Below are 27,117 nucleotides of genomic sequence, written 5' to 3'. Positions count from 1 at the left end.
TGGACGTCGATTAAGGCAGCACCCTGCACCTCTCTAATCCAATAGGGTTCTACCTGGGACAGCTGAAGAACTCTTTTTAGGTTCTAGATAGTCACTTTTTTTTACTAAGAGTGTTGATTATGGGTATACCACTCTTCTGTTCTTCAGTGTAACTATCAGAGGCTTCAGTAATATTACAGGAAGGAAAGTGGCCAGTGGGAGGGAGGGAGGGAGGGGTAACACGTTTGACACACAGTGGTTAGGCCTCCACACTCCAGAGTCTCATCAAAAGATTTAATGGAGAGACTAAAAGAGTTCTTCATGGACATCATGAATATCAAAATTATACAAAGCTTTCCAGGGACCAGAGAGAACCTGCACACCCCCACACTTCTGTTCCATAGGAGCTTAGGTTGGTTGACATGGAAACGCCGCCCTATAAAAGCTTTAAAGAGAAGACAATGCTTTACCCTCATCTTCGCTACAGACGGTGTCAACATTCTATGCTCCTATTACACAACCTCATTATGGGAAAAATGAGGGGTTCTTCATCAGGGATCAGCCTTGGGGGACAAAACAAGTGCCACTGTGCAGAAAATACCATGAGTTATGGGAATCATCTCAGATGCCAGGCAGCATACTGTATACCCAGTCCCTCACCCATATCTCAATATCTGTTGTAGGGACAGCTGAGATGGGTCATTTTTTATATTCTTGAGAGAGGACGTTCCCATCTGTCCAATGATTCTGTAACTGTTTCTTTGTGACATCACTATGCGCGAAACAAACTTTGCAGACTTTGTCATTTTTGGGGTCTAAAATTAGCCTGGTCAAATTTCACCAAGATGGGGACAGCTGTAGGTGAGATGGGTAGTGGGAGAAGGCCAGACATTTGCACTTGTTCAGTACATTGCAGCCCACCCACTCCTCGTTCCCACAACATAGCTTTAATTGCTGTCAAATGCATTTTTATAACTTTTGTTATAACTGCCAATATTCGGTGTGAAAATCTGTGCTTTTCTCCTGTGTGACTTATTTCGAAAGATTCATAAAGAGAGCCATACTCACTCACACTGATTTTTAGCTTGCAAATTGGTGATGCACGATGTCATAATTGGCAGAGTCTTATACAAAAATGTGAACAGGCCTTAATTTCAAAGCAGCAGGATCCACACTCTTCAGAACACAGTGCTTACATTGGCTCACGGTGTAATATGCAATTATTCTCAAGTAATTATATTGCAAATCACAGTTAGGCACAGTTCTATAACTGAAGCATTACTGTGATTCAGACCACCATATACTGTAGTTACTGAGGTTCATATTTGTAACAGGGATAATTTGAGATAATAAAGAAAGAGACGGTAGGCATGTAAGTGTTGTGCCTGATAAAGTATCCTAGAGTGCCAGTTCTATGAGAATGCTACTGTTAATCAGACATGATTTATGTGTTGCTTACTAAACTTTATTAAACTTGCCGGAACTCATTACCCCAAATAATGAATGATATTCAACTCCCACGATATACATTCCCAGAGAAGAGAAGCATAAGAGAAAATAAAGGTAAATTAATAGCTGTGTCTATTATACGTCATACTACAGTATAACACAGCAGAAACGTAGGAAAGAGAGTTTACAGTATACTCTATGTATTCCATATTTCTGACCCAAGAGAATAGCCTCCCATCTTTTAAAGATGAGGGAAAATATGTAACATACTGTAAGACTCACAGTGATGGTGTTTGAAAGTTCACCACCGCCTGCAACGCTGCTAAACCGTACGATACAATATTTAGTAGAGTGTGAAAAGCGATCTTAGCAAACAAGCTCTTTGATAGTTGTTGGGTGCCAGACAAAGGGGATGCTCTACCAACCCTAAGGTATAGAAGACCCCATATTCTGCTCTACAACATCAAGGAGCACCATTGAGTCCAGTCCAAAAATGTTTTCCCAATTGTTTTTATTTTCTGTGTGTCTGACACCAACGTTGATATCATCCCTATAGACCTGCTTTTGGGCCTGTTGCCGCATGCACCAGAGACATGGACAGGGATTGGAGGGATACCTGTTGTTCAGGGATACCTGTTGTTCAGGGATACCTGTTGCTCAGGGATACCTGTTGTTCAGGGATACCTGTTGTTCAGGGATACCTGTTGTTCAGGGATACCTGTTGCTCAGGGATACCTGTTGTTCAGGGATACCTGTTGTTCGGGGATACCTGTTGCTCAGGGATGAGTCTGACGCGAAGGATATACTGCTTCCCCGAGACCAGGCCCAAATCCCTGTCATTTACGTGAAGAAAATAGAGAGATACGAGGGGCGGAGGTTGGAGTACCTTGTGAGGATTCATAGGTGAGTGAGTAAATCGCCACTACCATCCGTTCTATTGGCCAACGCGCAATGATTGGAGAATAAACTGGATTATCTACAACCAAGACTATCCTACAAACGGGACATTACAAACTGTATTATCTAATCTTTCACCGAGTCATGGCTGAACGTCAAAATGGATAATATAGAGCTGGCTGGGTTTTCTGTGCACCAGGAGGACAGAGCAACTACACTACCGTTCAAAGGTTTGGGGACACTTCGAAATTTCCTTGATTTTGAAAGAAAAGCACAGTTTTGTCCATTAAAATAACAGCACATTGATCATAAATACAGTGTAGTCATTGTTAATGTTGTAAATGACTATTGTAGCTGGAAAAAGCTGATTTTGTATGGAATATCTACATAGGCGTACAGAGGCCCATTATCAGCAACCATCACTCCTGTGTTCCAATGGCACGTTGTGTTATCTAATCCAAGTTTATCATTTTAAAAGGCTAATTGATCATTAGAAAACCCTTTTGCAATTATGTTAGCACAGCTGAAAACTGTTGTCCTGATTAAAGAAGCAATAAAACTGGCCTTCTTTAGACTAGTTGAGTATCTGGAGCATCAGCATTTGTGGGTTCGATTACAGGCTCAAAATGGCAAGAAACAAATATTTTATTATGAAACTTGTCAGTCTATTCTTGTTCTGAGAAATTAAGGCTATTCCATGCAAGAAATTGCCAAGAAACTGAAGATCTCATACAATGCTGTGTACTACTCCCTTCACAGAACAGAGCAAACTGTCTCTAACCAGAATAGAAAGAGGAGTGGGAGGCCCCGGTGTACAACTGAGCAAGAGGACAAGTACATTAAAGTGTCTAGTTTGAGAAACAAACGCCTCACAAGTCCTCAACTGGCAGCTTCATTAAATAGTACCCGCAAAACACCAGTCTCAATGTCAACAGTAAGACTCCGGGATGCTGGCCTCATGATAAGCTGTAGACCACACTATCTACCAAGAGAGTTCTAATCTATATTATTCGTAGCCATCTATTATCTGCCACAAACCAATACTGGCACTAAGACCGCACTCAACGAGCTGTATAAAACCATAAGCAAACAAGAATATGCTCATCCAGAAGCGGCGCTCCTAGTGGCCAGGGACTTTAATGCAGGTGAACTTAAATCCATTTTACCTCATTTCTACCAGAATGTCACAAGTGCAACTTTACATGTGCAACTTTACATGTGCAACTTTACCCCTGTACAAATGACCTCGACTAACCTGTACCCCCGCACATTGACTCGGTACCGGTACCTACTGTATATAGCCTCATTACTAACCTGTACCCCCGCACATTGACTCGGTACCGGTACCCCCTGTATATAGCCTCATTATTGTTATGTAAACTTATTGCGCTACTTTTTATTTAATTTTCTACTTTAGTTTATTTAGCAAACATATTCTTTAACTCTATTTCTTCAACTGCATTGTTGGTTAAAGGCTTGTAAGTAAGCATTTCACGGTAAGATCTACACCTGTTGTATTCGGCGTACGTGACAAATACGATTTGATTTGATTTGAAAGTAGAAACTTGTAAAACTGAGTTTCTAATAGGTTGTGCAATTCCCAGCATGACAAAGCCTGTGCCATGCCTTGAGTTAGGGCACACAGTGCATACTCCCCGCGTCTGGTTGTGAGTTGAATGGGGCTGCAGGTCAGTGTCGGACCAGAGAGCCTGTGGTTGAGAGGCCCTTGAGGCCCACTTGTTCCTCTGCCAAAAGGAGGGTGGAAAGACCTCCATGGCTCCTCACCCTCTTAATCATTTATGTAACGGCTCTAGAATCCAGACAAATACTGCAGACGGGATATATGACAAAAGCCTAGTGAGGTTTGAGGTGTGGAACAGTTTGAGTATCCCTTCTTCTCTTTAATATAAACACTTTTTTTTCTCTGACATGAACTAATACTGATTCCTGAAAATAAGGGAAAGCTAATAGAATAAAATATAAAATTGTGAATTAGCAAGTGGGTGTGTGGTGGTGACGAAATTCACAAATCTGCCAAGACAGATCTTTATATCAGACCTATTTACACAAACTGTGTCAGAAACAAAATCTTGTCCAAACCAATTTGTCATGGATGTTAGTCATTCGATCAAGTCTCCATGGCTATGGGAAGATTTGACAAGCCTTGTGGTTTTATCATTGCAGATATTTCCCACCATGCGATGTCATGTCCTATTACAACAGAGGGCTATGGTCCCATGTCCACAATGACCCTCTGTGTTCTAGCTCCTGGGATCTAAATCTACTACAATCATTCATTCAATAAGCAAGTGAAAAGTATGAAATCATCAATTACTGTAAAACCCTCCATCTTTTCCAGTTGTAAAATTCCAAACAGATTATTTCATGGATTGGAAACTTATCGAGACCATTGTGATATCCATTACCTAGTCTGGTCACATTATAGGATGGTTTCTGACATAGACTACATTAAAAAAAAAGGTTGAATCTAACGTTAACATGTTCAAGTCTCCATGCCATATGTTCCCATCACTACAGTGGCTTGATGGAGAGGAATCAGGGTAGAGCTCAGTGGAGAGTTTCTCCTGTAATGAGGCCATAGTGCTGATAGAAAGCAGGACTGAAAGAAAACACCAGAAATGTATTTTTGGATCTATTTCAAAAGCACATGGTCGTTATAACTTCACACTACTGTTAGTTTATGAACTTGGAAGTAATACACCTCATTTACATTTTGTTGCCTTGGTTATAGCCTGTTGTTATCCACTGTTTTATCTGACATTTGGTTTGAGAGAGATATTTCACTGCACTGTGGGGGTAATATTAGATCATTTGGAAGGTATCAAAAAAAATGTCCAGGTTTATTTGGTCCTCTACGTCACCTATCCTTGTGTAATTCTATCGCGTCTATTCTTTCTACTCTGTGATAACTGAAAATGTATCAAGCTTGTAATAAATATTGCAAGTTATTTCTGCCGGCAGCTCCTATAAGCTTTAGGGTTTGTTTGAATAAGCAGTTCTGCTACATTATTGTGTAACGTAAATGTGTTTTTCTCGATTACACCATTGCTCCTTTAAAACCTTGGTGACAAAAGGTTTGTCTACAATCCTTAATGGTGAAGGGATTCGACAGCAACAAAGCGTTATTGAAGGTGTCCTTAAAAGAACACTAGCAACACTTACACAGTGTCTTCAGAAGCTATTCAGACCCCTTGACTTATTCCACATGTTGTTGCTGTGTTACAGCCCGAATTCAACATGGACTAAATTGATTTGTTCCTCACCCATCTACACACAAAACCTATATAATGATAAAGTGAACACGTTTTAATGCAGTTTAGCAAATTTATTGAAAATGAAATATAGAAATATCTCATTTGCATAAGTATTCGCACCGCTGAGTCAACACATGTTAGAATAACCTCAGGCAGTGATTACAGCAGTGAGGCTTTCTGGGTAAGTCTCTTTTTAAAATTCTTCAAGCTCTTTCAACTTGGTTGTTGATCATTGCAAGACAGCTATTTGCAAGTCTTACCTATAGATTTTCAAACCGATTTAAGTCCAAATTGAAAAACTAGGCCACTCAGGAACATTCACTGTCATCCTGGTAAGCAACTCCAGTGTATATTTGGCCTTGTGTTTTAGATTATTGTCCTGCTGAAAGGTGAATTTGTCTCACCGTGTCTGTTGGAAAGCAGACTGAACAAGGGTGTCTGCTGGAAAGCAGACTGAACAACGCTTTCCATAAGGCTTTTGCCTGTGCTTAGATCCATTCCATTTCTTGTCAAAGACTCTTTGCCTTTGACAAGCATACCTATAACATGATGCAGCCACCACCATGCTTGAAAATATGAAGAGGGGTACTCAGTAATTTGTTGTGTTGGATTTGCCCCAAACATAACACTTTGTATTCAGGACAAAAAGTTTATTTGCCACATGTTTTGCAGTATAACTTTAGTGCCTTGTTTGAAAATAGGATGCATGTTTTTGGAATATTTTTATTCTGTACAGGCTTCCTTCTTTTCACTCTGTCATTTGTATTGTGGAGTAACTACCATGCTGTTGATCCATCCTCAGTTTTCTCCTATCACAGCCATTGAACTCTGTAACTGTTTTAAAGTCACCATTGGCTTCATGGTGAAATCCCTGAGCGGTTTCCTTCCTCTCTGGCAACTGAGTTAGGAAGGACGCCTGCATCTTTGTAGTGACTGGGTGTATTGATACACCATCCAAAGTGTAATTAATAACTTCACCATAATCAAAGAGATATTCAATGTCTGATTTTGTATTCTTTTTTTAAACCTGGGGTGGCAGGTAGCCTAGTGGTTAGAGTGTTGGGCCAGTAACCGAAAGGTTGCTGGATTGAATCCCGGAGCTGACAAGGTAAAAATCTGTCGTTCTTCCCCTGAACAAAGCAGTTAACCCACTGTTCCCCGGTAGGCCGTCATTGTAAAATAAGAATGTGTTCTTAACTGACTTGGCTAAATAATGTAATATACCAATAGGTGCCCTTCTTTGTGAGGTATAGCACAACCACCCTGGTTTTTGTGGTTGAATCATCGTTTGAAAATCTCAACCGAGGAACCTTACAGATAATTGTACGTGTGGTGTGCAGAGATGAGGTAGACGTTCAAAAATCACATTAAACACTATTGTTTCACACAGAGTTCGTTCATGCAACTTGTGACTTGTTAAACTTATTTAGGCTTTCCATAACAAAGGTGTTGAATACTTAATGACTCAAGACATTGCAGCTTTTCATATTTGATTAATTTGTAAACATTTCTAAAAAACACAACTCCACTTTGACATTATGGGTATCGTGTGTAAACCAGTGACAAAAAAATCTAAATTCAGGCTGTATGTGGAATAAGTCAAGGTGTATGAAGACATTGTGAAGGCACTGTAATTGGCTAACAACATCCCACATGGGATCTATGAGCTGACAGTGTGTGTGAGAGTTGACAGAAGCTTGGAAGAGACCTAAAACTGTTGTCCTGTTACAACACCGGATGTCCCCCTAATTGCACCCTTTTCCTTATACACTGACTGTACAAAACATTAGGAACACGTTCCTAATATTGAGTTGAACACCCCCAACTTTTTACCTCAGAACAGTCTCAATTTGTCAGGTGTCCCCCAGGGATTCTGGCCCATGTTGATTCCAATGCTTCCCACAGTTGTGTCAAGTTGTCTGGATGGCCTTTGGGTGGTTCAACTAAGCAGTGTTGCAGTTCCCAGCAGTGTTGCACCTGGCACCTACTACCGTACTCTGTTCAAAGGCACGGAAATCTTTTGTCTTTCCCCATTCACCCTCTGAATGGCACACATTCAAAATCCATGTCTCAATTGTCTCAAGGCTTAAAAATCCTTCTTTAACCTGTCTCCTCCCCTTCATCGACACTGATTGAAGTGGATTTAACAAGTGACATCAATAAGGGATCATAGCTTTCACCTGGATTGACCTGGTCAGTCTGTCATGGAAAGAGCCGGTGTTCTTAATGTTTTGTGCACTGTGTATATCACACTACTTACTTTTGACCAGGGCCCTGGGGAATATGGTGCCATTTGGGATAGAGCCAGCGTCAGGGAAGCACACATCACGACAACACTCAGTCGGACTCCTCTCAGATAGCGAGGGAGGAGAAGAGGGCCGCCACTACGATGCTTCTGCTCTATAAATTATCTAGTGGTATTGGACATAAAATGCCATATTCTGGACTAATGTGCTTTTGCTCAGTTTAAATTACATTATTTTCTTTTCAACTAATACGATTAATGTGTGCGTTTGGAGGTTTCATTTGAGTGTACGTCTCTGCTAAAATTAGGCAAACATTGATATAGAACATTTGAATACAAACTCAATTTTATCATAATATATTGATATTTTATTAATATCCCTTTTCTTAAAGGATATCATGTACACCAATATCCTTGGCAGTTATGCGCATTCAATGTCTTTAGAAACCAAAAACAGTCACTTGGTTTTACAATTACAAATAACCACAAAATAATGAACTGCATGTAAATAACATGCAAAAATCCCATGCCTACTCAGTAGGTAACAACATTTTGACTGCTGAATATGTACATATTTACGCTTTCAATTATAAAAATATATTTTTTTTCACTTATATTCTTGTGTAAGCTATGACCTCTGTTCCCTCAAAATCATCCCTTACAATCTGTGAAGAATACACTTCACATTCTAAGGCTACTTCAGATGCAACGCATCCAAATCACAGACAGAGTTTAGTTTGCTGAGCTTCACAAAAAGGCACAAAAAATGTTAATAATTAAAAATTATTTTTTCATGAATCCATGTTGAAAAAGGAACAGGGAAGAGAGTACCAATGGGTAATATACAAAGCAATAGAAACAAAATGTGTCTTACAGTAAACATGCTCGAGTACGTCTCCAATAAAACGTGGTTTCACCATTGTTACTACATACGAGAAAACGTATTCATAGAAACATGGTGCCAACAAGTTCCCATGATACCATGTAAAGAACAATCATCTACAAAGTCAAAAAGGACACAGATACACTGATACACGGTGCGGTCTGCATATCATCAGTCTTTTTGAATTTCAGGCTGTCAGAATCAAAAAGTCCCACCAAAATCCTAATATCCTTTGCTCTCTACATATCAGAAGACTCGTTGAAGTACTGGGGTTGAGTTGAAGAGAGAAACTGTTCCCTTTCCATCCTCTGTCGCTATCGGTCAGGTTTCATGATCTTTAAGTGCTGTACGAACACAGGGGGAGAAAAAGTGCCTTCGAAAAGGTAACAATGATGTTTGCTTGTTCTTTTCAAACAGAAATAAATGATAAGTAAAGATATGAAAGTCTTAGTAGATGTCAATGTTCTTTGGAGAGAGGGTGGACTGCAGGTCTGACTGAGGAGTGCCCACAGGGGAGCTGTAAATGTTTGTGGGGGAACCGTACGAGGTGGATACGTGCGTTTGAAATGTACTGGAGGCTGAGGAGTACATGGTGTTGACTGATGGGGAGCCATAGGAGCTGTGCACCGGGGAGGAGTAGCAGGAGGGCACTGGGGAGGGGTATGAGGACGGCACTGGGGAGGGGTATGAGGAGCTGGGAGAGGGGTATGATGTGGAGGGGGAGGAGTACCCTGAGACTGGGGAAGGGATGGCCATGGGGGCGGACCCTGCCTTCTCCACCTTCTTGTCCTTCTGCCTCAAGTGGATCTTGGTGTGCCGTTTTCGTTCATCGCTGCGGGCAAACTTGCGGCCGCAGATGTCGCAGGGGAAGGGCTTCTCGCCCGTGTGCGTGCGGATGTGCGTGGTCAGGTGGTCACTGCGGCTGAAGTTGCGCATGCAGATGCGGCACTGGAAAGGCTTCTGGCCCGTGTGGATGCGGATGTGGCGTGTCAGCTCGTCTGAACGGGAGAATCGGCGGACGCATGTTTCCACGGGGCAGGCGTAGGGCCGCTCGTGAGGCGGAGTCTTGCACTGGCGGTTGGGGTACTTGCGCATGCGGCTGGGCTTCACCAGCTGAGACTGGTAGGAGCCCTTCAGGTCCTGAGAGCCAGGCTTCACCAGCTGAGACTGGTAGGAGCCCTTCAGGTCCTGAGAACCAGTCTGTGTGGCGAAAGCCTTGATGGTGGAGAGGGGCGTGAGGGAGAGCTGCTGCTGGATGCTCGGACACTGGAAAGGCTTCTGGTCAGGGGGCAGCAAGCTGATCTCACCCTGCTGCTGAGGAAATAGATAGTCTGGTATCATGGGCAGAGACATGTTGGAGGAGCATGTCTTGCTGCTGGGGTAGGCGGGTGGTGGGTACTGGACTGAGCTGTTTGAGGGGCTGGGAAAGGACTGGTTGGAGTCAGGGAAGAGGTCAGGGCTGACGCTGCAGTAGGTGGTGCTGGTGTCGCCGATTTGGATGGGCCAGCTCACGGTGTGGGAGGAGGAGCTGACCGGAGCAGCAGAGGAGCATGGGGCAGCTGAGGTGGGTGGTTGGGACATGCCCATTAGCCCACTGACCAGGCTGTATAATGGCTCTGGCCACAGGCTGTTGCTGCAACTGGTTGCAGGCTCCAGGGTGAACCTCCCTGTGTAGGAGACGGAAGGCAGGCGAGGGGTTGAGTAGGTCTGCTCCATGAGAGACTTCTCACAGCCGATAGATATATCATGCAATGTATCTGAAAGAACAAACAGCGAGCGTTAAACATGACTTTGACATTTTCTACAGATGGCAGACCCCCCCCCTGCTGTTGGGGGGGGGGGCACAGGACAATCCTGCTGGCTCATACAAAATATACCCCACATCGCGTTACTAGGAGCAAATGCTGACACTACAAGATCATTTAAATCATCAAAAAAATAAATACCAGTATAGCTCTAAGCACTATAATAGTAATAATTATTTTGTAAAGCTATTTATTATTTATCAAAACCTCTTAGCTTATTCATATTTTTTTGCATAGACTGCAGGCTATGTCAAAACTGAAATGCAACCTCATTGATTTTGCGCATTGCCATGTATATTTCTGAGTGTGTATGATGTATAAAACCATAAAGAGTTAGGAGTTGGAGCAGCCCTTACCTCCAGTCAGATGGTTGTATGAGTCTCCTGGCTCCCCGGTACCAAAGCCTACACCGTCTGGTGCAGAGGCAGTCAGAAAGGGGGTCCCTGTTGAGTGGAGCAACATCATCTCCTCCAGCTTGGGGTAGCTGTCCATGGGAGAGTAGGAGAAGCCCAGTGGGTCTGAGATCTGCAGGGCTGAGGGGAGCATCTCTGTCTTGGCTGCAGCCATGGTGCTGTGCTGCCGGTGCTCTGACTGTATGGAGAAACAGAGGAGGTGGAGACGCAGCTGACGCTGCAGCTTTTTGTCTCAGGTGAGAGGAGATTACCAGCCAGCTGAATATGCTGCTGCTGCTCTTGTTGAGGAGGATGGTCTGAGGAATCCAATGCTGTAAGATCTGCAAGACTTTGCTGCATTCAATTTCGCAAAAGATCCCAGTCTTCAATAACGATCTTGTGGTTCATTCATTCCCATAACGGTAGGAATTAAAACATTTTTTTTCTTCTAGTTATCCCGATTTGTAATAAAAAAATGTGTAATTGTTGTGTTTTCCCTTTTGATGAACTTTTTCGCTTTTAGTTCACGTGTTTGGTACGAATAATTTCGCTAACGTACTACGGGTGCTTCCTGCTCTGTACTGACATGAGCTCTGTTAAACTCCGAGGGCTGTTTCACTAGGCTGAGGATTCCCACCACTTTATAAAGCCTCTTGCCGTGACGTAGATGTCCAAATAAGGACAGGAGGAAGACCATATTTAGACAGAGCAGTTGAGGACACCGAAGGCTTGTCGGAGTAAATGGGGAGAGCTGGAGACTGTTTATCAACATATTCTGCAATATTCACAGATTTCACACGGTGCATATTATAACAAAAATAGTTTAAAATCTAGAAATACGCGACGGTTGCTGCTGCTTTGCCGTGGTTTTCGGAGTAAATGCACACGTCCTATCCATGCAGCGCACCGCCATTGCCGGAAACCCCAGCCACGACATGCCATATAAGGTCTTGCCTTCACAAGGATCAGTTCCGGTGGGTTTCCACTTCCTTGTCCTTATTAGGCGATTTCCCGGGGAGGGGGGTAATACTAAACTGAGCAGAGCTCGGCAATAAATGTGCGAGACCTGCTCAGATCCAGCAAGTTTTGAGGAAATAACTCATGTCTGCACCCAAAGCAATGCTGATTTTATTTGTTTATTTCAGATTTATTTAACCAGGTAGGCTAGTTGAGAACAAGTTCTCATTTACAACTGTGACCTGGCCAAGATAAAGCAAAGCAGTGTGACACAAACAACAACACAGAGTTACACATGGAATAAACAAACATACAGTCAATGTCACGAAATGTTGAGTGGAATTTGATGCACATACATTCCAAGGGGCCATTAAAACTATGCTAGTGAGAATTATTGTAAATAGGCTACTTTTAAAAATAAAGAATTGTTGTAATCAAATCAAAGTTTATTTGTCATGTGCGCTGAATACAACAGGTCACCTTACAGTGAAATGCTTACTTACAGGCTCTAACCAATAGTGCAACAAATGTATTAGGTGAACAATAGGTAGGTAAAGAAATAAAACAACAGTAAAAAGACAGGCTATATACAGTAGAGAGGCTATAACAGTAGCGAGGCTACATACAGACACCGGTTAGTCAGGCTGATTGAGGTAGTATGTACATGTAGATATGGTTAAAGTGACTATGCATATATGATGAACAGAGAGTAGCAGTAGCGTAAAAGAGGGGTTGGTGGGTGGTGGGACACAATGCAGATAGCCCAGTTAGCCAATGTGCTGGAGCACTGGTTGGTCGGGCCAATTGAGGTAGTATGTACATGAATGTATAGTTAAAGTGACTATGCATATATGATAAACAGAGAGTAGCAGCAGCGTAATGCAATAGATCACAACACAAAGACATTTCACGCAGCTCGGTGACAGGTCAATGATATTTAATCTAAACTTTAAGAAGTAAAATGTGTCAATTTATTTAAATGGCCGCAGAAACATTTCCTTCCACAAAATGTCAATATATTTTTAGGAAGACTCACTCAATGAAATATGCACTGTGAGATGTACAAGGTGGTGCAAATGTTTTGCGCAAATCAGGTGGCTTATTCTATTCTTGGGCACTTTGTCCCCAAATCAAAGCGTATTACATTAAATTGTTCATGGCAGATTTGTAGGTTACACAAAATATTTCATTATACAGTACAGTATATCACTAAACCTGTGATCGCATAAGCTTTCTTTATGTACGCTATTGGGTGCCAAATCCTACTCTATTGCAGAGGGGTTTTTTCTTGTTCAATACACGAGAGTCCCTTACTCGGCACTATCCATTTATTGGATACTATCAACTGTTGCATGGGAGCAATATGCTGATTAGGTGAGAAAGTGGTGCTGGGGGTTGCCCCGCGTTTATAGCTCAAACAGTGGAAGAATTATGAAGAGCTGAAATATATCTTTACTGCAATCTTTAGGATAATATGTGAGTAAAATGTTATTTTTTTTAAACACAAGTAACAGTGATCGATCCGATAGAGATCTGTTCTGTTCTGCCTGTTTTGTTTTCTATGGCGGTTCTCTGAAGTCAAACCGAGGGCGCAATAAAGCCTTCGACCAGCGATGTCTCAACTGAGCATGCTCCCTATTTCAATCTGTTTATCTGGGTCAGAGGTTCCTGGCAGACTTCCTTGATTTTGTGTTTGCGATGGGAAAATAGGCCAAAACAAAGCGGTCACATCTCTTCTAATGCCATCAAATGTTTTTTGACTGCATGAAAAGAGAAAGAAGTTAGAGGCTGGCAGAAGTCTTCCCTTGTGGTCCAGTGGATAGGTGAAATAATCGTGCACTTTATGATAAAAGTATCAAACTTGGTACACTAATAATTGTTACCTTAAGGAACATTTTAAAGATTGAGTGCAGTCTTGAAAGCCTTTCAGTCAACCATTTTATTAAAATGTTCACCATTCAGACTTTCTATTAGGATAAATAGAGTAAAATAATTTAAAACAATATCAAAATGACTTTTTAATATTGTGTACCTGTAACCGATGTGAAATGGCTAGCTAGTTAGCAGTGGTGCGCGCTAATAGCGTTTCAATCGGTGACGTCACTTGCTCTGAGACCTGAAGTAGTTGTTCCCCTTGCTCTGCAAGGGCCGTGGCCTTTGTGGCGCGATGTGTAATGATGCTTCGTGGGTAACAGTTGTCGGTGTGTATGTAACAGTATAACTTTAGACCGTCCCCTCGCCCATACCCGGGTGCGAACCAGGGACCCTCTGCACACATCAACAACAGTCACCCTCGAAGCATCGTTACCCATCGCTCCACAAAAGCCGCGGCTCTTGCAGAGCAAGGGGAACTACTACTTCAAGGTCTCAGAGCAAGTGATGTCACCGATTGAAACGCTATTTAGCGCGCACCGCTAACTAAGCTAGCCGTTTCACATCCGTTACATGTGCAGAGGGTCCCTGGTTCGAGCCCGGGACGGACGATAGTTAAACTGTTACATACCCACTAAATAAACACCACAGACGATATAGACAGTAATTCTGATTATAAAGTACTCTTAAGACCTTAATAGGGGTCATATTGAGATTCTTTTGACCATATTCCAGTGGCTATGCGAACAGACTGTGGACTTTGTGATAGACCCACCAAATTTCACATGGCTAGGGCATGTATAAAGATGTAGTTTTGGCTGTAATGCCATCACAGATTTTGTCCATTACCCCTCCTCCCCCCGGTGGCCATTTCCTATATGGCCACCAACCAGCATATTGGACATGATTTGCATGGCCATATCTCCATAAGTAATTGGTACATACAGCCCAATATTTGCTTAAATTGAGGGGGTATGGAAAACAATATAATGGCCAAAATATGCCACATATACAGTACATATCCTTCATTTTAATAGAAAATGTTAAACCTGTGCCAAATTACGTGGTCTAGCCCACATGTGGTGAAATGTAGGGAAAATAGTGGGGCACAGTTACAAGAAAACCGTCACGTTCAAAATACGGATTTTGTGGCCAATTTAAAGTAATTCTGCTCATATATTATGCATGTATGAACTACACATGGACACATTCAGTCTAAAAGGAGAGGTTTAAAAAAAAAAAAAAGCTTTCTTAGTCACCAAAGTCCCGAAACATGCTGTTACGTTTCCCAGCAAGAAAAGGAAAACTGTCGGTCAAAAAGAAGAGGGAACTAACAAAGAGTGACTGACCAACAACCAACATGAAAGAGGTGGGTTTTTCAGAGGGATTCTGAAAGACACTCATGGTGGTGTCCACTGAAAGTTGACTAGCAACAACTGGGACATAAAAGTCACCCGCCATGAACGCCCACTAAAATTGGCCAAGAAGAGGGAAACAAAAGAAAAACCACACACCAAACTTAAAGATAGGAAGCGAACCAAAAAGGTGGACCAATCACTGCACCCTACGTGCTAGCGTGTTAAAAGTCTAACCTCAAAACATAAATGGAAAATCCAAAACCTGTAACAATCAGTCTTCAAGCCTATCGATGGTTTAGGATGTTCAAGATAGTGTGGAAAATATAATCAAATAGATCATGTATGTATTTTTTTATGTTAAAATGTTTAAAGATGTTTTTGATATGACAAAAAAAAATTGCCCAATACTGTCCAAATCACAGATTATTTAAAAAATAGTTAAATCCCTCGATTGAGAGGATCGCATTTCAGCATGCTTCTAATGATTTCAAAATATCTGTGGATTATAATGATATATACAATAACATGTAACAGAACAGTGCTTGCATCAGCCATACATCCCATTCAAAATGGTAGAGTTCTATTGGAATGGCCATATGTCCATGGTTCCATTTTCAACATTCTAAGTACAGGGAAGTAAGTAGAGTGACATTTTCTTGTCAAATTAATGTTTTTAAATTGACAAAATACAGAATATCATATTATTTATCATTGCAATCTGTAGACTTTAGAGAAAACTAATTTCACAGTTTTAAATGTTTAATAAATGTAAAATACAGAAAATTTGGATGAAATTTAGGGACACTTTTTCACCACTTTTATACAAAATATTTTAAAAATACATTTATATAGCATACTTATTGTGTTCTCCAGAACCCCTCGTTGGACTAGTGACCGAAAGGTTGCAAGTTCATATCCCCGAGCTGAACAGGCATGCATAGGAGCAGAGAGGCCACTGTTCCTAGGCCGTCATTGAAAATAAGAATTTGTTCTTAACTGACTTGCCTAGGGGTAGCAGTCTGCCACATCATTTTTTTCTCATGATGCAGCATGCACCATGCTTTACCTCAATGTTTTTTACCTTTATTTAACTAGGCAAGTCAGTTAAGAACAAATTCTTATTTTCAATGACAACCTAGGCCTGTTCAGGGGCAGAACAACAGATTTGTACATTGTCAGCTCAGGGGTTTGAACTTGCAACCTTCCGGTTACTAGTCCAACACTCTAACCACTAGGCTACCCTGCCGCCACTCTCACTCAAGCAGATTTAAATGCATATTCCCATGAAACTGAGTGAGATCAATTGGTTTTGGTTGGCCATTCAGATCCAGCTTGGACATTTCACCCGTAAAACAAGAAGAATTATAATTTTTCAATTGAAAGTGCTTGATGGCATATTTTGAAATTATGTAGGCCTAATTTGGTGTTTGAGGGTATTAAAAATACAAACATGTCTTTGACAATATGTGTAGGCATATGCAGATACTGCATTTGGATGATGCATTTTATGCATATAAAATTATATTATTCAGTAGGTACAGATCAAACATTGATTGAGAAATGAAATGAACTATTTTGCTCTCTGGAACCCCCAAAAATAATACTACAGCACTGATAGGTTAAATCTGCAATGACGCTATAGCTAAATATCTTTATTTAGACTTTTCATTACTTGTGAAGGCTGAAAGGTCTCATAATAAAAACATTTTGTTATCATGGGTTACCAGTCTTTCTGCTTGACGTAATGCATTCCTATGGGATTTTACCTAAAGTGATGTGTACACTTAGAAAAAAAAAATCTAAAAGTGTTCTTCGGCTGTCCCCACAGGAGAACCCTTTGAAGAACCCTTTTTGGTTCCAGGTAGAATGCTTTTGGGTCCAGGTAGAACCCTTTTGGTTCCAGGTAGAACCCTTTTTGAGTTCCATCTAGAACACTTTACAAAGACTTCTACCTGGAACCAAAAAGGTTTCTACTTGGAACCAAAAAGGGTTCTTCTATATGGACAGCGGAAGAAACTTTTTGGAAACCTTTTTCTAAGAGTGTACAGGGCAGGTTTCCTGTCACATTTCTTAAAATTGACACAAAACAGAATATTATACACTACTGTATATATACAAAAGTATGTGGACATCCCTTCAAATTAGCGGATTCTACTATTTCAGCCACACCCGTTGTTGTATAAAACAGGTGTATAAAATCAAACACACAGCCATGCAATCTCCATAGACAAACATTGGCAGTAGACTGGCCTTACTTAAGAATTCATTTATTTTCAACGTGGCACCATCATATGATGTCACATTTCCAACAAGTCCGTTCGTCAAATTTCTGCCCTGCTAAATCTGTCCCAGTCAACTGTAAGTGCTGTTATTGTGAAGTGGAAACAATCTAGGCTCAGCCACAAAGTGGTAGACCGCACAAGCGCACAGAGAATGGGACCACCGAGTGCTGAAGCATTTAGTGTGTAAAAATCTTCTGTCCTCAGTTGCATCACCCGCTACCGAGTTCCAAACTGCCTCTGGAAGCACTATAGCCAAAAAATACTTCTTAAGACATGCCATTTTTTTTGGTTTAGTAGCTGGACTATCATCAAAATGACCTCAATATGAACCCCAATTAAGGTTTATTTAGTGGGTAGATAACATTAAAAAGTCATATTGATTTTGTTTGGAATTATTTTACCCTATTTTCTTCTAAAAGAAAATCAGAATGGCAGCCATTTTATTAAAATGGCCACCCTGGTTGACTGCCAAGTTTTCCAGACTGCCTCCAATCTTTAAAATGTTCCTTAAAGTATCTAGTAATAATGTACCAAGTTTGATACTTTTATCATGAAGTGCATGATCTTGGATATATTTGGGTATATCTGCTGGACTAATAGGTTAGTTTCTGCAGTAGGCTGCTACGTGACTAATCTCGTTCCTAGACACTTCCGCCCAAATGCGCTGTGCACAATAACCCTAACCCAAAGGTTGTTATGTCATCTGTCCTACTTTCTGACTCGGGTCCAGTCCAGGGATTCACTCTCAAGCATTAGTCTATCCAGCCTGCCTGCCATTAGTCTATACAGCCTCTGGAGTTCTAAAATGGATTAAATAGTTTTTTCCCCCTCATCAATCTACACACAATACCTCATAATGACAAAGCAACAACAGGTTTTATACATTTTTGCAAATGTATTAAAAAGAAAGAAAAATGGAAATATAACATTTACATAAATATTCAGACCCTTTCCTCAGTACTTTGTTGAAGCACCTTTGGCAGTAATTACAGCCTCAAGTCTTCTTGGGTATGACGCTACAAGGTTGGCACACCTGTATTTGGGAAGTTTCTCCCATTCTTCTCTGCAGATCTTCTCAGGCTCTGTCAGGTTGGATGGAGAGCGTCGCTGCACAGCTATTTTCAGGTCTCTCCAGAGATGTTCGATCGGGATCATGTCCAGGCTCTGGCCGGGCCACTCAAGGACATTCAGAGACTTGTCCCGAAGCCACTTCTGGGTTGTCTTGGCTGTGTGCTTAGGGTCGTTGTCCTGATGAAAGGTGAACCTTTGCCCAGTCTGAGGTCCTGAGCACTCTGGAGCAGGTTTTCATCAGGGATCTCTCTGTACTTTGCTCCATTCATATTTCCCCTCGATCCTGACTAGTCTCCCAGTCCCTGCCGCTGAAAAACATCCCCACAGCATGATGCTACCACCACCATGCTTCACCGTAGGGATGGTGCCAGGTTTCTTCCAGATGTGACGCTTGGCATTCAGGCCAAAGAGTTCAATCTTGTTTTCATCAGACCAGAGAATATTGTTTCTCATGGTCTGAGAGTCCTTTAGGTGTCTTTTGGCAAACTCCAAGCGGACTGCCATGTGCCTTTTACTGAGGAGTGGCTTCCGTCTGGCCACTCTACCATAAAGGCCTGATAGGTGGAGTGCTGCAGAGATGGTTGTCCTTCTGGAAGGTTCTCCCATCTCCACAGAGGACTTCGGGAGCTTTGTCATATTGACCATTGGGTTCTTGGTCACATCCCTGATCAAGGCCCTTGTCCTCTGATTGCTCAGTTTGGCCAGGCAGCCAGCTCTAGGAAGTCTTCTTGGTAGTTCTTCCAGTTAAGAATGATGGAGGCCACTGTTTTGGTACCCTTCCCCAGATCTGTGTCTCGACACAATCCTGTCTTGGAGCTCTTGACAAACAATTCCTTCGACCTCATGACTTGGTTTTTGCTCTGACACTGTCAACTGTGGGACCTTATAGACAGGTGTGTTCCTTTCCAAATCATGTCCAATCATTTGAATTTTCAACAGGTGAACTCCAATCAAGTTGTAGAAACATCTCAAGGGTGATCAATGGAAAAAGGATGCACCTGAGCTTAAGTCTAATAGCAAAGGGTCTGAATACTTATGTAAATAAGGTATTTCTGTTTTCTATTTGTAATACATTTGCAAAAAAATCTAAAATTGTGTAAATTGATGAGAATTTTATTTTATTTTATTCATTTTCGAATAGGGCTGTAAACGTAACAAAATGAATACTTTCCGAATTCTTTGTATGTGAGTAAATGTACAGCATTTTGCCGATGCAATAGGTTTCTGATAGTTTTCTGAACAGTAATCATCTATTAAGTTCCCTCCAGGACATCTACAGCACTCAGTGTCACAGAAAGGCCAAGAAGATCATCAAGGACCTCAACCATCCGAGCCATACCCTGTTCAACGTCTAGAAGGTGAAGAAATAACCTTTTTTGCACTATTGGTTAGAGCCAATCACTCCGCCGTTTCCTGGCTGCAAAAATGGGAATAGTTTGCCTAATTTCAGTTTATGTATGGTATAGCATAGTGTATAGAATCATTGTACCATCTAAATATCTTTTCCATTACCAAAAATATTGTATTTTCAGCTGTTTGAAGCTGGTGTGCAAAACCAAAAGTAAAAGCCACAATACAAAAATGGGAATGGGAAGCATAGAAATTGCACACGTACAGTAGAACCAATCTATCACTTATTAGACTTGCTTTCAATGAGAATGACAGATCTATAATACACATTTCTATGTGAATTTGGTTGAGTCGCCCAAAAAGTTACATATTGCAGCTTTAAATACATGTAATGTTGTCCTTGAAACATTTATCAAATCAAATCAAATTTTATTTGTCACATACACATGGTTAGCAGATAGTTAGTTAGTGCGAGTGTAGCGAAATGCTTGTGCTTCTAGTTCCGACAATGCAGTAATAACCAACAAGTAATCTAGCTAACAATTCCAAAACTACTGTCTTATACACACAAGTGTAAGGAGATAAAGAATATGTACATAAGGATATATGAATGAGTGATGGTACAGAGCAGCATAGGCAAGATGCAGTAGATGGTATCGAGTGCAGTATATACATATGAGATGAGTATGTAAACAAAGTGGCATAGTTAAAGTGGCTAGTGATACATGTAATACATAAGGATGCAGTAGATGATATAGAGTACAGTATATACGTATACATATGAGATGAATAATGTAGGGTATGTAAACATGATATAAGGTAGCATTGTTTAAAGTGGCTAGTGATATATTTTACATCATTTCCCATCAATTCCCATTATTAAAGTGGCTGGAGTTGAGTCAGTGTGTTGGCAGCAGCCACTCAATGTTAGTGGTGGCTGTTTAACAGTCTGATGGCCTTGAGATAGAAGCTGTTTTTCAGTCTCTCGGTCCCAGCTTTGATGCACCTGTACTGACCTCGCCTTCTGGATGATAGCGGGGTGAACAGGCAGTGGCTTGGGTGGTTGTTGTCCTTGATGATCTTTATGGCCTTCCTGTGACATCGGGTGGTGTAGGTGTCCTGGAGGGCAGGTAGTTTGCCCCCGGTGATGCGTTGTGCAGACCTCACTACCCTCTGGAGAGCCTTACTGTAGAATTCCATTCATTCCTATGGAGCACTGCTTCTACTGGGGAGTACCAATATGGCCGACCGTTGGCTTCAAAGCCTCTTAATGGCCAATACATAGCATCAGCAATCCAGGGTTTATATACATCATTGGTCAATACACACCATTCACATTCATATATATTTATGTATATTCCGAACTCTGATATTGCTAATTCTGATATGTCTTAATTTCTTGTTATTTTTTGTAACTTTTAGATTATGTGTGCATTGTTATTGTATTGCTAGATATTCCTGCAATGTTGGAGCTAAAAACATAACCATTTCGCTGCACCTAACATCTGTAAAACTGTGTATGCAACCAATAAACTTTGATTTGATATAATGTGAAGTTAAATCATGCAGGCCAGTATTTCAGATAAGAGATGGGAGTAAGGGAAGATGCAAGTGTAAAATACATATAGGTGTGGTACATCATTGCTTAAGACCAGTAAATTGTTGTGGTATTTTCCTCTTTTGGTTTGGGCGGAGGCGAGAATCCCTTCCCTCCCTCTCCTTAGCATCATTGTGTCCCCATGGCAACGGCCCATAAAGTGCAGCAGATAAGAGAGAGAGGAGAGCTTTCCCTCGCTGACAGGACTTCTCCCTGTTGCAGGCTCACTCTCGGCTCTCCATCTTCTGCAGCTCTACGTAAAACACATGAACATCAGTCAGACTAGTCAAGTGTCTAGTGTGTTTGCATTGGCTCAGCTACAGGATGTCACCATGTTGGCAGAAACCGTACTATATTAAAAATGCACTGAGGTCGATTCACTGTGCAAGTTTTTTATTTTTATTTTTATTTAACCTTTATTGAACCAGGTAGGCTAGTCGAGAACAAGTTCTCATTTACAACTGCGACCTGGCCAAGATAAAGCAAAGCAGTGCGACACAAACAACAACACAGAATTACACATGGAATAAAAAAACGTACAGTCAATAACACAATAGAAAAAATATATATACAGTGTGTACAAATGAGGTAAGATTAGGGAGGTAAGGCAATACATAGGCCGTAGTGGCGAAGTAATTACAATTTAGCAATTAAACACTGGAGTGATAGATGTGCAGAAGATGAATGTGCAAGTAGAAATACTGGAGTGCAAAGGAGCAAAAAAATAATAATAACAATATGGGGATGAGGTAGATTGGATGGGCTATTTACAGATGGGCTATGTACAGGTGAAATGATCTGTGAGCTGCTCAGACAGCTGATGCTTAAAGTTAGTGAGGGAGATATGAGTCTCTGGCTTCAGGGATTTTTGCAATTTGTTCCAGTCATTGGCAGCAGAGAACTGGAAGGAAAGGCAGCCAATAGAGTAATAGGCTTTGGGGGTGACCAGTGAAATATACTTGCTGTAGCGTTTGCTACGAGTGGGTGCTGCTATGGTGACCAGTGATCTGAGATAAGGCGGGGCTTTACCTAGCAAAGACTTATAGATGATCTGGAGCCAGTGGGTTTGGCAACAAATATGAAGCGAGGGCCAGCCAACGAGAGCATACAGGTCGCAGTGGTGGCCAGTATATGGGGCTTTGGTGACAGAACGGATGGCACTGTGATAGACTGCATCCAATTTGCTGAGTTGAGAGTTGGAGGCAATTCTGTAAATGACATTGCCGAAGTCAAGGATCGGTAGGATGGTCAGTTTTACAAGGGTATGTTTGGCAGCATTTGTGAAGGATGCTTTGTTGCGAAATAGGAAGCCAATTCTAGATTTACTTTTGGATTGGAGATGCTTAATGTGAGTCTGGAACGAGAGTTTACAGTCTAACCAGACACCTAGATATTTGTAGTTGTCCACATATTCTAAGTCAGAACCACTCCCCGCTGATCCTCAACACTGGGGCCCCACAAGGGTGCGTTCTGAGCCCTCTCCTGTACTCCCTGTTCACCCACGACTGCGTGGCCATGCACGCCTCCAACTCAATCATCAAGTTTGCGGACGACACAACAGTGGTAGGCTTGATTACCAACAACGACGAGACGGCCTACAGGGAGGAGGTGAGGGCCCTCGGAGTATGGTGTCAGGAAAATAACCTCACACTCAACGTCAACAAAACTAAGGAGATGATTGTGGACTTCAGGAATCAGCAGAGGGAACACCCCCCATCCACATCGATGGAACAGTAGTGGAGAGGGTAGCAAGTTTTAAGTTCCTCGGCATACACATCACAGACAAACTGAATTGGTCCACTCACACAGACAGCATCGTGAGGAAGGCGCAGCAGCGCCTCTTCAACCTCAGGAGGCTGAAGAAATTCGGCTTGTCACCAAAAGCACTCACAAACTTCTACAGATGCACAATCGAGAGCATCCTGGCGGGCTGTATCACCGCCTGGTATGGCAACTGCACCGCCCTCAACCGTAAGGCTCTCCAGAGGGTAGTGAGGTCTGCACAACGCATCACCGGGGGCAAACTACCTGCCCTCCAGGACACCTACACCACCCGATGCTACAGGAAGGCCATAAAGATCATCAAGGACATCAACCACCCGAGCCACTGCCTGTTCACCCCGCTGTCATCCAGAAGGCGAGGTCAGTACAGGTGCATCAAAGCTGGGACCGAGAGACTGAAAAACAGCTTCTATCTCAAGGCCATCAGACTGTTAAACAGCCACCACTAACATTGAGTGGCTACTGCCAACACACTGTCAATGACACTGACTCTACTCCAGCCACTTTAATAATGGGAATTGATGGGAAATGATGTAAATATATCACTAGCCACTTTAAACAATGCTACCTTATATAATGTTACTTACCCTACATTATTCATCTCATATGCATACGTAGATACTGTACTCTATATCATCGACTGCATCCTTATGTAATACATGTATCACTAGCCACTTAAACTATGCCACTTGGTTTACATACTCATCTCATATGTATATACTGTACTCGATAACATCTACTGTATCTTGCCTATGCTGCTCTGTACCATCACTCATTCATATATCCTTATGTACATATTCTTTATCCCCTTACACTGTGTATAAGACAGTAGTTTTTTTTGGAATTGTTAGTTAGATTACTTGTTCGTTATTACTGCATTGTCGGAACTAGAAGCACAAGCATTTCGCTACACTCGCATTAACATCTGCTAACCATGTGTATGTGACAAATAAAAATTGATTTGATTTGATTTTAGGGATGCTGGACGGGTGGGCAGGTGCAGGTAGCGATCGGTTGAAAAGCATGCATTTAATTGTACTTGCATTTAAGAGCCGTTGGAGGCCACGGAAGGAGAGTTGTATGGCATTGAAGCTCATCTGGAGGTTTGTTAACACAGTGTCCAAAGAGGGGCCAGAGGTATACAGAATGGTGTCGTCTGCATAGAGGTGGATCAGAGAATCACCAGCAGCAAGAGCGACATCATTGGTGTATACAGAGAGAAGAGTCGGCCCGAGAATTGAACCCTGTGGCACCCCCATAGACACTCCCAGAGGTCCGGACAACAGGCCCTCCGATTTAACACACTGAACTCTGAGAAGTAGTTGGTGAACCAGGCGAGGCAGTCATTTGAGAAATCAAGGCTGTTGAGTCTGCCGATAAGAATGTGATGATTGACAGAGTCGAAAGCCTTGGCCAGGTCGATGAATGCGGCTGCACAGTATTGTCTTTTATCAATGGCGGTTATGATATCGTTTAGGACCTTGAGCGTGGCTGAGGTGCACCCATGACCAGCTCGGAGACCAGATTGCATAGCGGAGAATAGCGGTGGTATTCAAAATGGTCGGTGATGTGTTTGTTAACTTGGCTTTCGAAGACCTTAGAGAGAACTCTGCAGGCCTATATAATCACTTCAAATGGTTACCATAGTAGGGAGCATTACCAGTCTCCATGGTATCCACGTCATATGAACAGGGTATTTTTCTTAATAGAAATCTATTTTGAACTCATCATAAATAAGGCCTCGTAAATAAGTTCCCTGCACAATGATGATCATTAAGGATAATTGCAAACATTACACATTATTGGTCATTATGGAGCATTGCTAAAAAGAGAATAGACGTGACATGGTACAGTCTAATGGGGCGGGGGCGGGGGGTTCCATCTGAGATAATCTGCATCACATTTCGTCTTAACGTTTTACATTGTACCAGAGTTCACAAAACAGGAAGTGATGATGTTTCCTGCTCTCCGTGTTGTCACAGCGGAATACCAGACCAGAGTCAAATGTATGAGCACAGCCTTTTCCCTTTCGTTCTATCACCCACAACTGAGCTTTCACATTACACATCTCTTGAGTGTTATAGTTCTCAACAGATGTAATCTCCCAATGCTGATCGAGTGATCTTTCTGCCTTGTCTTTTGTAGTCTTTTTGAACTTAATGTAACGACTATTCCAGGAAACAAACAGACACTTATTGGACTAGAAGGAGTGGTTGCTGTGCTGTAAGAGAATCAGATGTATAGACTTCCACTTAATACATTTGAGCTTTATGTTGATTTTATTAATTATGGACCAACATGCCCTTGGATGGACAATTGTACCTATTGTGTTCTTTCTTTCTTCATACTGAGTTGTCAATGATTTATCTATTTCTAGGAAAGAACACACAGAGTGAAACCAAAAAGTCAAAATGTAAATTCACATATTACTCACAAAGTTAAGATCAGAAAAGCCTTGTGACAAAGGGAGCCTGATTATCACTCCTGATTATCACTGGTCCTATTCAGAGGATGTCTGACTGGATAAGTGATATTCACATCAATAAGGAAATAACTCCCCACTGTTTGTCATTAAACAGGCCCAGTAAAGACCATGTGATTTGCTAGAGAGGGACAGCGTACTGGAGCTCTTCCAAGAGGGCCATAATGTAGATGAGCTGCCCGTGCACAGTCCTCAGTGAATCACACAGACCAGGGCTTACTGTATATCAGTAAGTTAGCCATTGGCATGCGGTCAGTCGGGCCTCTCTACTGTACAGCAGTACCCCTCCAGGCCAGGACTGATTGATGGTCAACATAACACTACTCTGAATCTAGATGTAAAGAATAGTCTACTGCACAGTGCTACTACTTCACATAGTTATTTATTTATTATGAGGCCAGCGTGTTGTCACACTATCTCCTTGATTTCTATTGATATCGTGGGAGTGTCTGCATACTCCCATTCATATTTATCTGTATCCTATTTCAATTGGTGTTATTATTCTTAGCAAAGCCCTTGTATCAAAGGACGTCTGTGTTCTGACTTTAGAATAGCGATAAGGTTAGTTAATAAGTTGGTGATCGCTCAGCTGTCTTGAGTTTTACAGTGCTCATGTGTGTCAGGCCCAGTTGAGAGCCCAGTGGATCGTTCCACATCGGAGGAAGGCTAATGAGCTCACAGAAGTGGTGAGAAAGGCTAATGAGCCCACAGAAGTGGTGAGAAATGCTCATGAGCCCACAGAAGTGGTGAGGAAGGCTAATGAGCCCACAGAAGTGGTGAGGAAGGCTAAGGAGCCCACAGCAGTGGTGAGGAAGGCTAATAGCCCCCAGAAGTGGTGAGGAAGGCTAATGAGCCCACAGCAGTGGTGAGGAAGGCTAAGGAGCCCACAGCAGTGGTGAGGAAGGCTAATGAGCCCACAGAAGTGGTGAGGAAGGCTAATGAGCCCACAGAAGTGGTGAGGAAGGCTAATGAGCCCACAGAAGTGGCGAGGAAGGCTAAGGAGCCCACAGAAGTGGTGAGGAAGGCTAAGGAGCCCACAGCAGTGGTGAGGAAGGCTAAGGAGTCCACAGAAGTGGTGAGGAAGGCTAAGGAGCCCACAGCAGTGGTGAGGAAGGCTAATGAGCCCACAGAAGTGGTGAGGAATGCTAAGGAGCCCACAGAAGGGGTGAGGCAGTCAACAACAGTTCCCAGCTACAATTGGCTGTTTTCACAGACCCCCATTCAGACGTAGAAGGATATAACTCTTTCTATTTTCAGCCTCTCCATTCTTCCCTTTTCCTTTTAACAGGCTTTACTACTGAGGGCCAGCTCTGTATCGGTCACTGGGTCTCTCTCTCTCTATATATATATATATATATATAATGTTAGTTATAACAGGCTTTACTACTGAGGGCCAGCTCTGTATCGGTCACTGGGTCTCTCTCTCTCTCTATATAATGTT

The 27,117-nt window shown here is 42.1% G+C and overlaps 1 protein-coding gene and 1 long non-coding RNA gene across 3 annotated transcripts in view; one reads left to right on the top strand and one right to left on the bottom strand.

The window, feature by feature from the left end:
• Window positions 1–8,190: 8,190 nt before the first annotated feature.
• Window positions 8,191–11,555, bottom strand: LOC112228271 (early growth response protein 1). Its single transcript, XM_024393447.2, has 2 exons — window positions 10,890–11,555; window positions 8,191–10,485 (listed from the first exon to the last, which is right to left on the bottom strand). The coding sequence occupies exons 1-2, from the start codon at window positions 11,098–11,100 to the stop codon at window positions 9,176–9,178; spliced, it is 1,521 nt and encodes a 506-aa protein (XP_024249215.1). The 5' UTR covers window positions 11,101–11,555; the 3' UTR covers window positions 8,191–9,175.
• Window positions 11,556–13,248: 1,693 nt separating this feature from the next.
• Window positions 13,249–27,117, top strand: part of LOC112228272 — a 28,268-nt gene continuing 14,399 nt past the window's right edge. For both annotated transcript variants that reach the window (XR_002950022.2, XR_002950021.2), the window contains exons 1-2: window positions 13,249–13,358; window positions 19,724–19,823. This is a non-coding gene — a long non-coding RNA (uncharacterized LOC112228272). The remainder of the gene's footprint in view (window positions 13,359–19,723; window positions 19,824–27,117) is intronic.

Source organism: Oncorhynchus tshawytscha, linkage group LG30, assembly GCF_018296145.1.
Source record: "Oncorhynchus tshawytscha isolate Ot180627B linkage group LG30, Otsh_v2.0, whole genome shotgun sequence".
Classification (NCBI taxonomy): domain Eukaryota; kingdom Metazoa; phylum Chordata; class Actinopteri; order Salmoniformes; family Salmonidae; genus Oncorhynchus; species Oncorhynchus tshawytscha.
Note: the sequence above shows the minus strand (reverse complement) of the source record. Positions and strands in the feature narration are given on the sequence as shown.

What these genes read in the sequence shown, in the direction of transcription:
- LOC112228271 (XM_024393447.2), bottom strand. Translation starts at nt 11,100, where the DNA reads ATGGCTGCAGCCAAGACAGAGATGCTCCCCTCAGCCCTGCAGATCTCA. An exon ending in ATACAACCATCTGACTGGAG is followed by an intron (nt 10,486 to 10,889) that starts GTAAGGGCTGCT and finishes TTGTTCTTTCAG; the next exon opens with ATACATTGCATGATATATCT.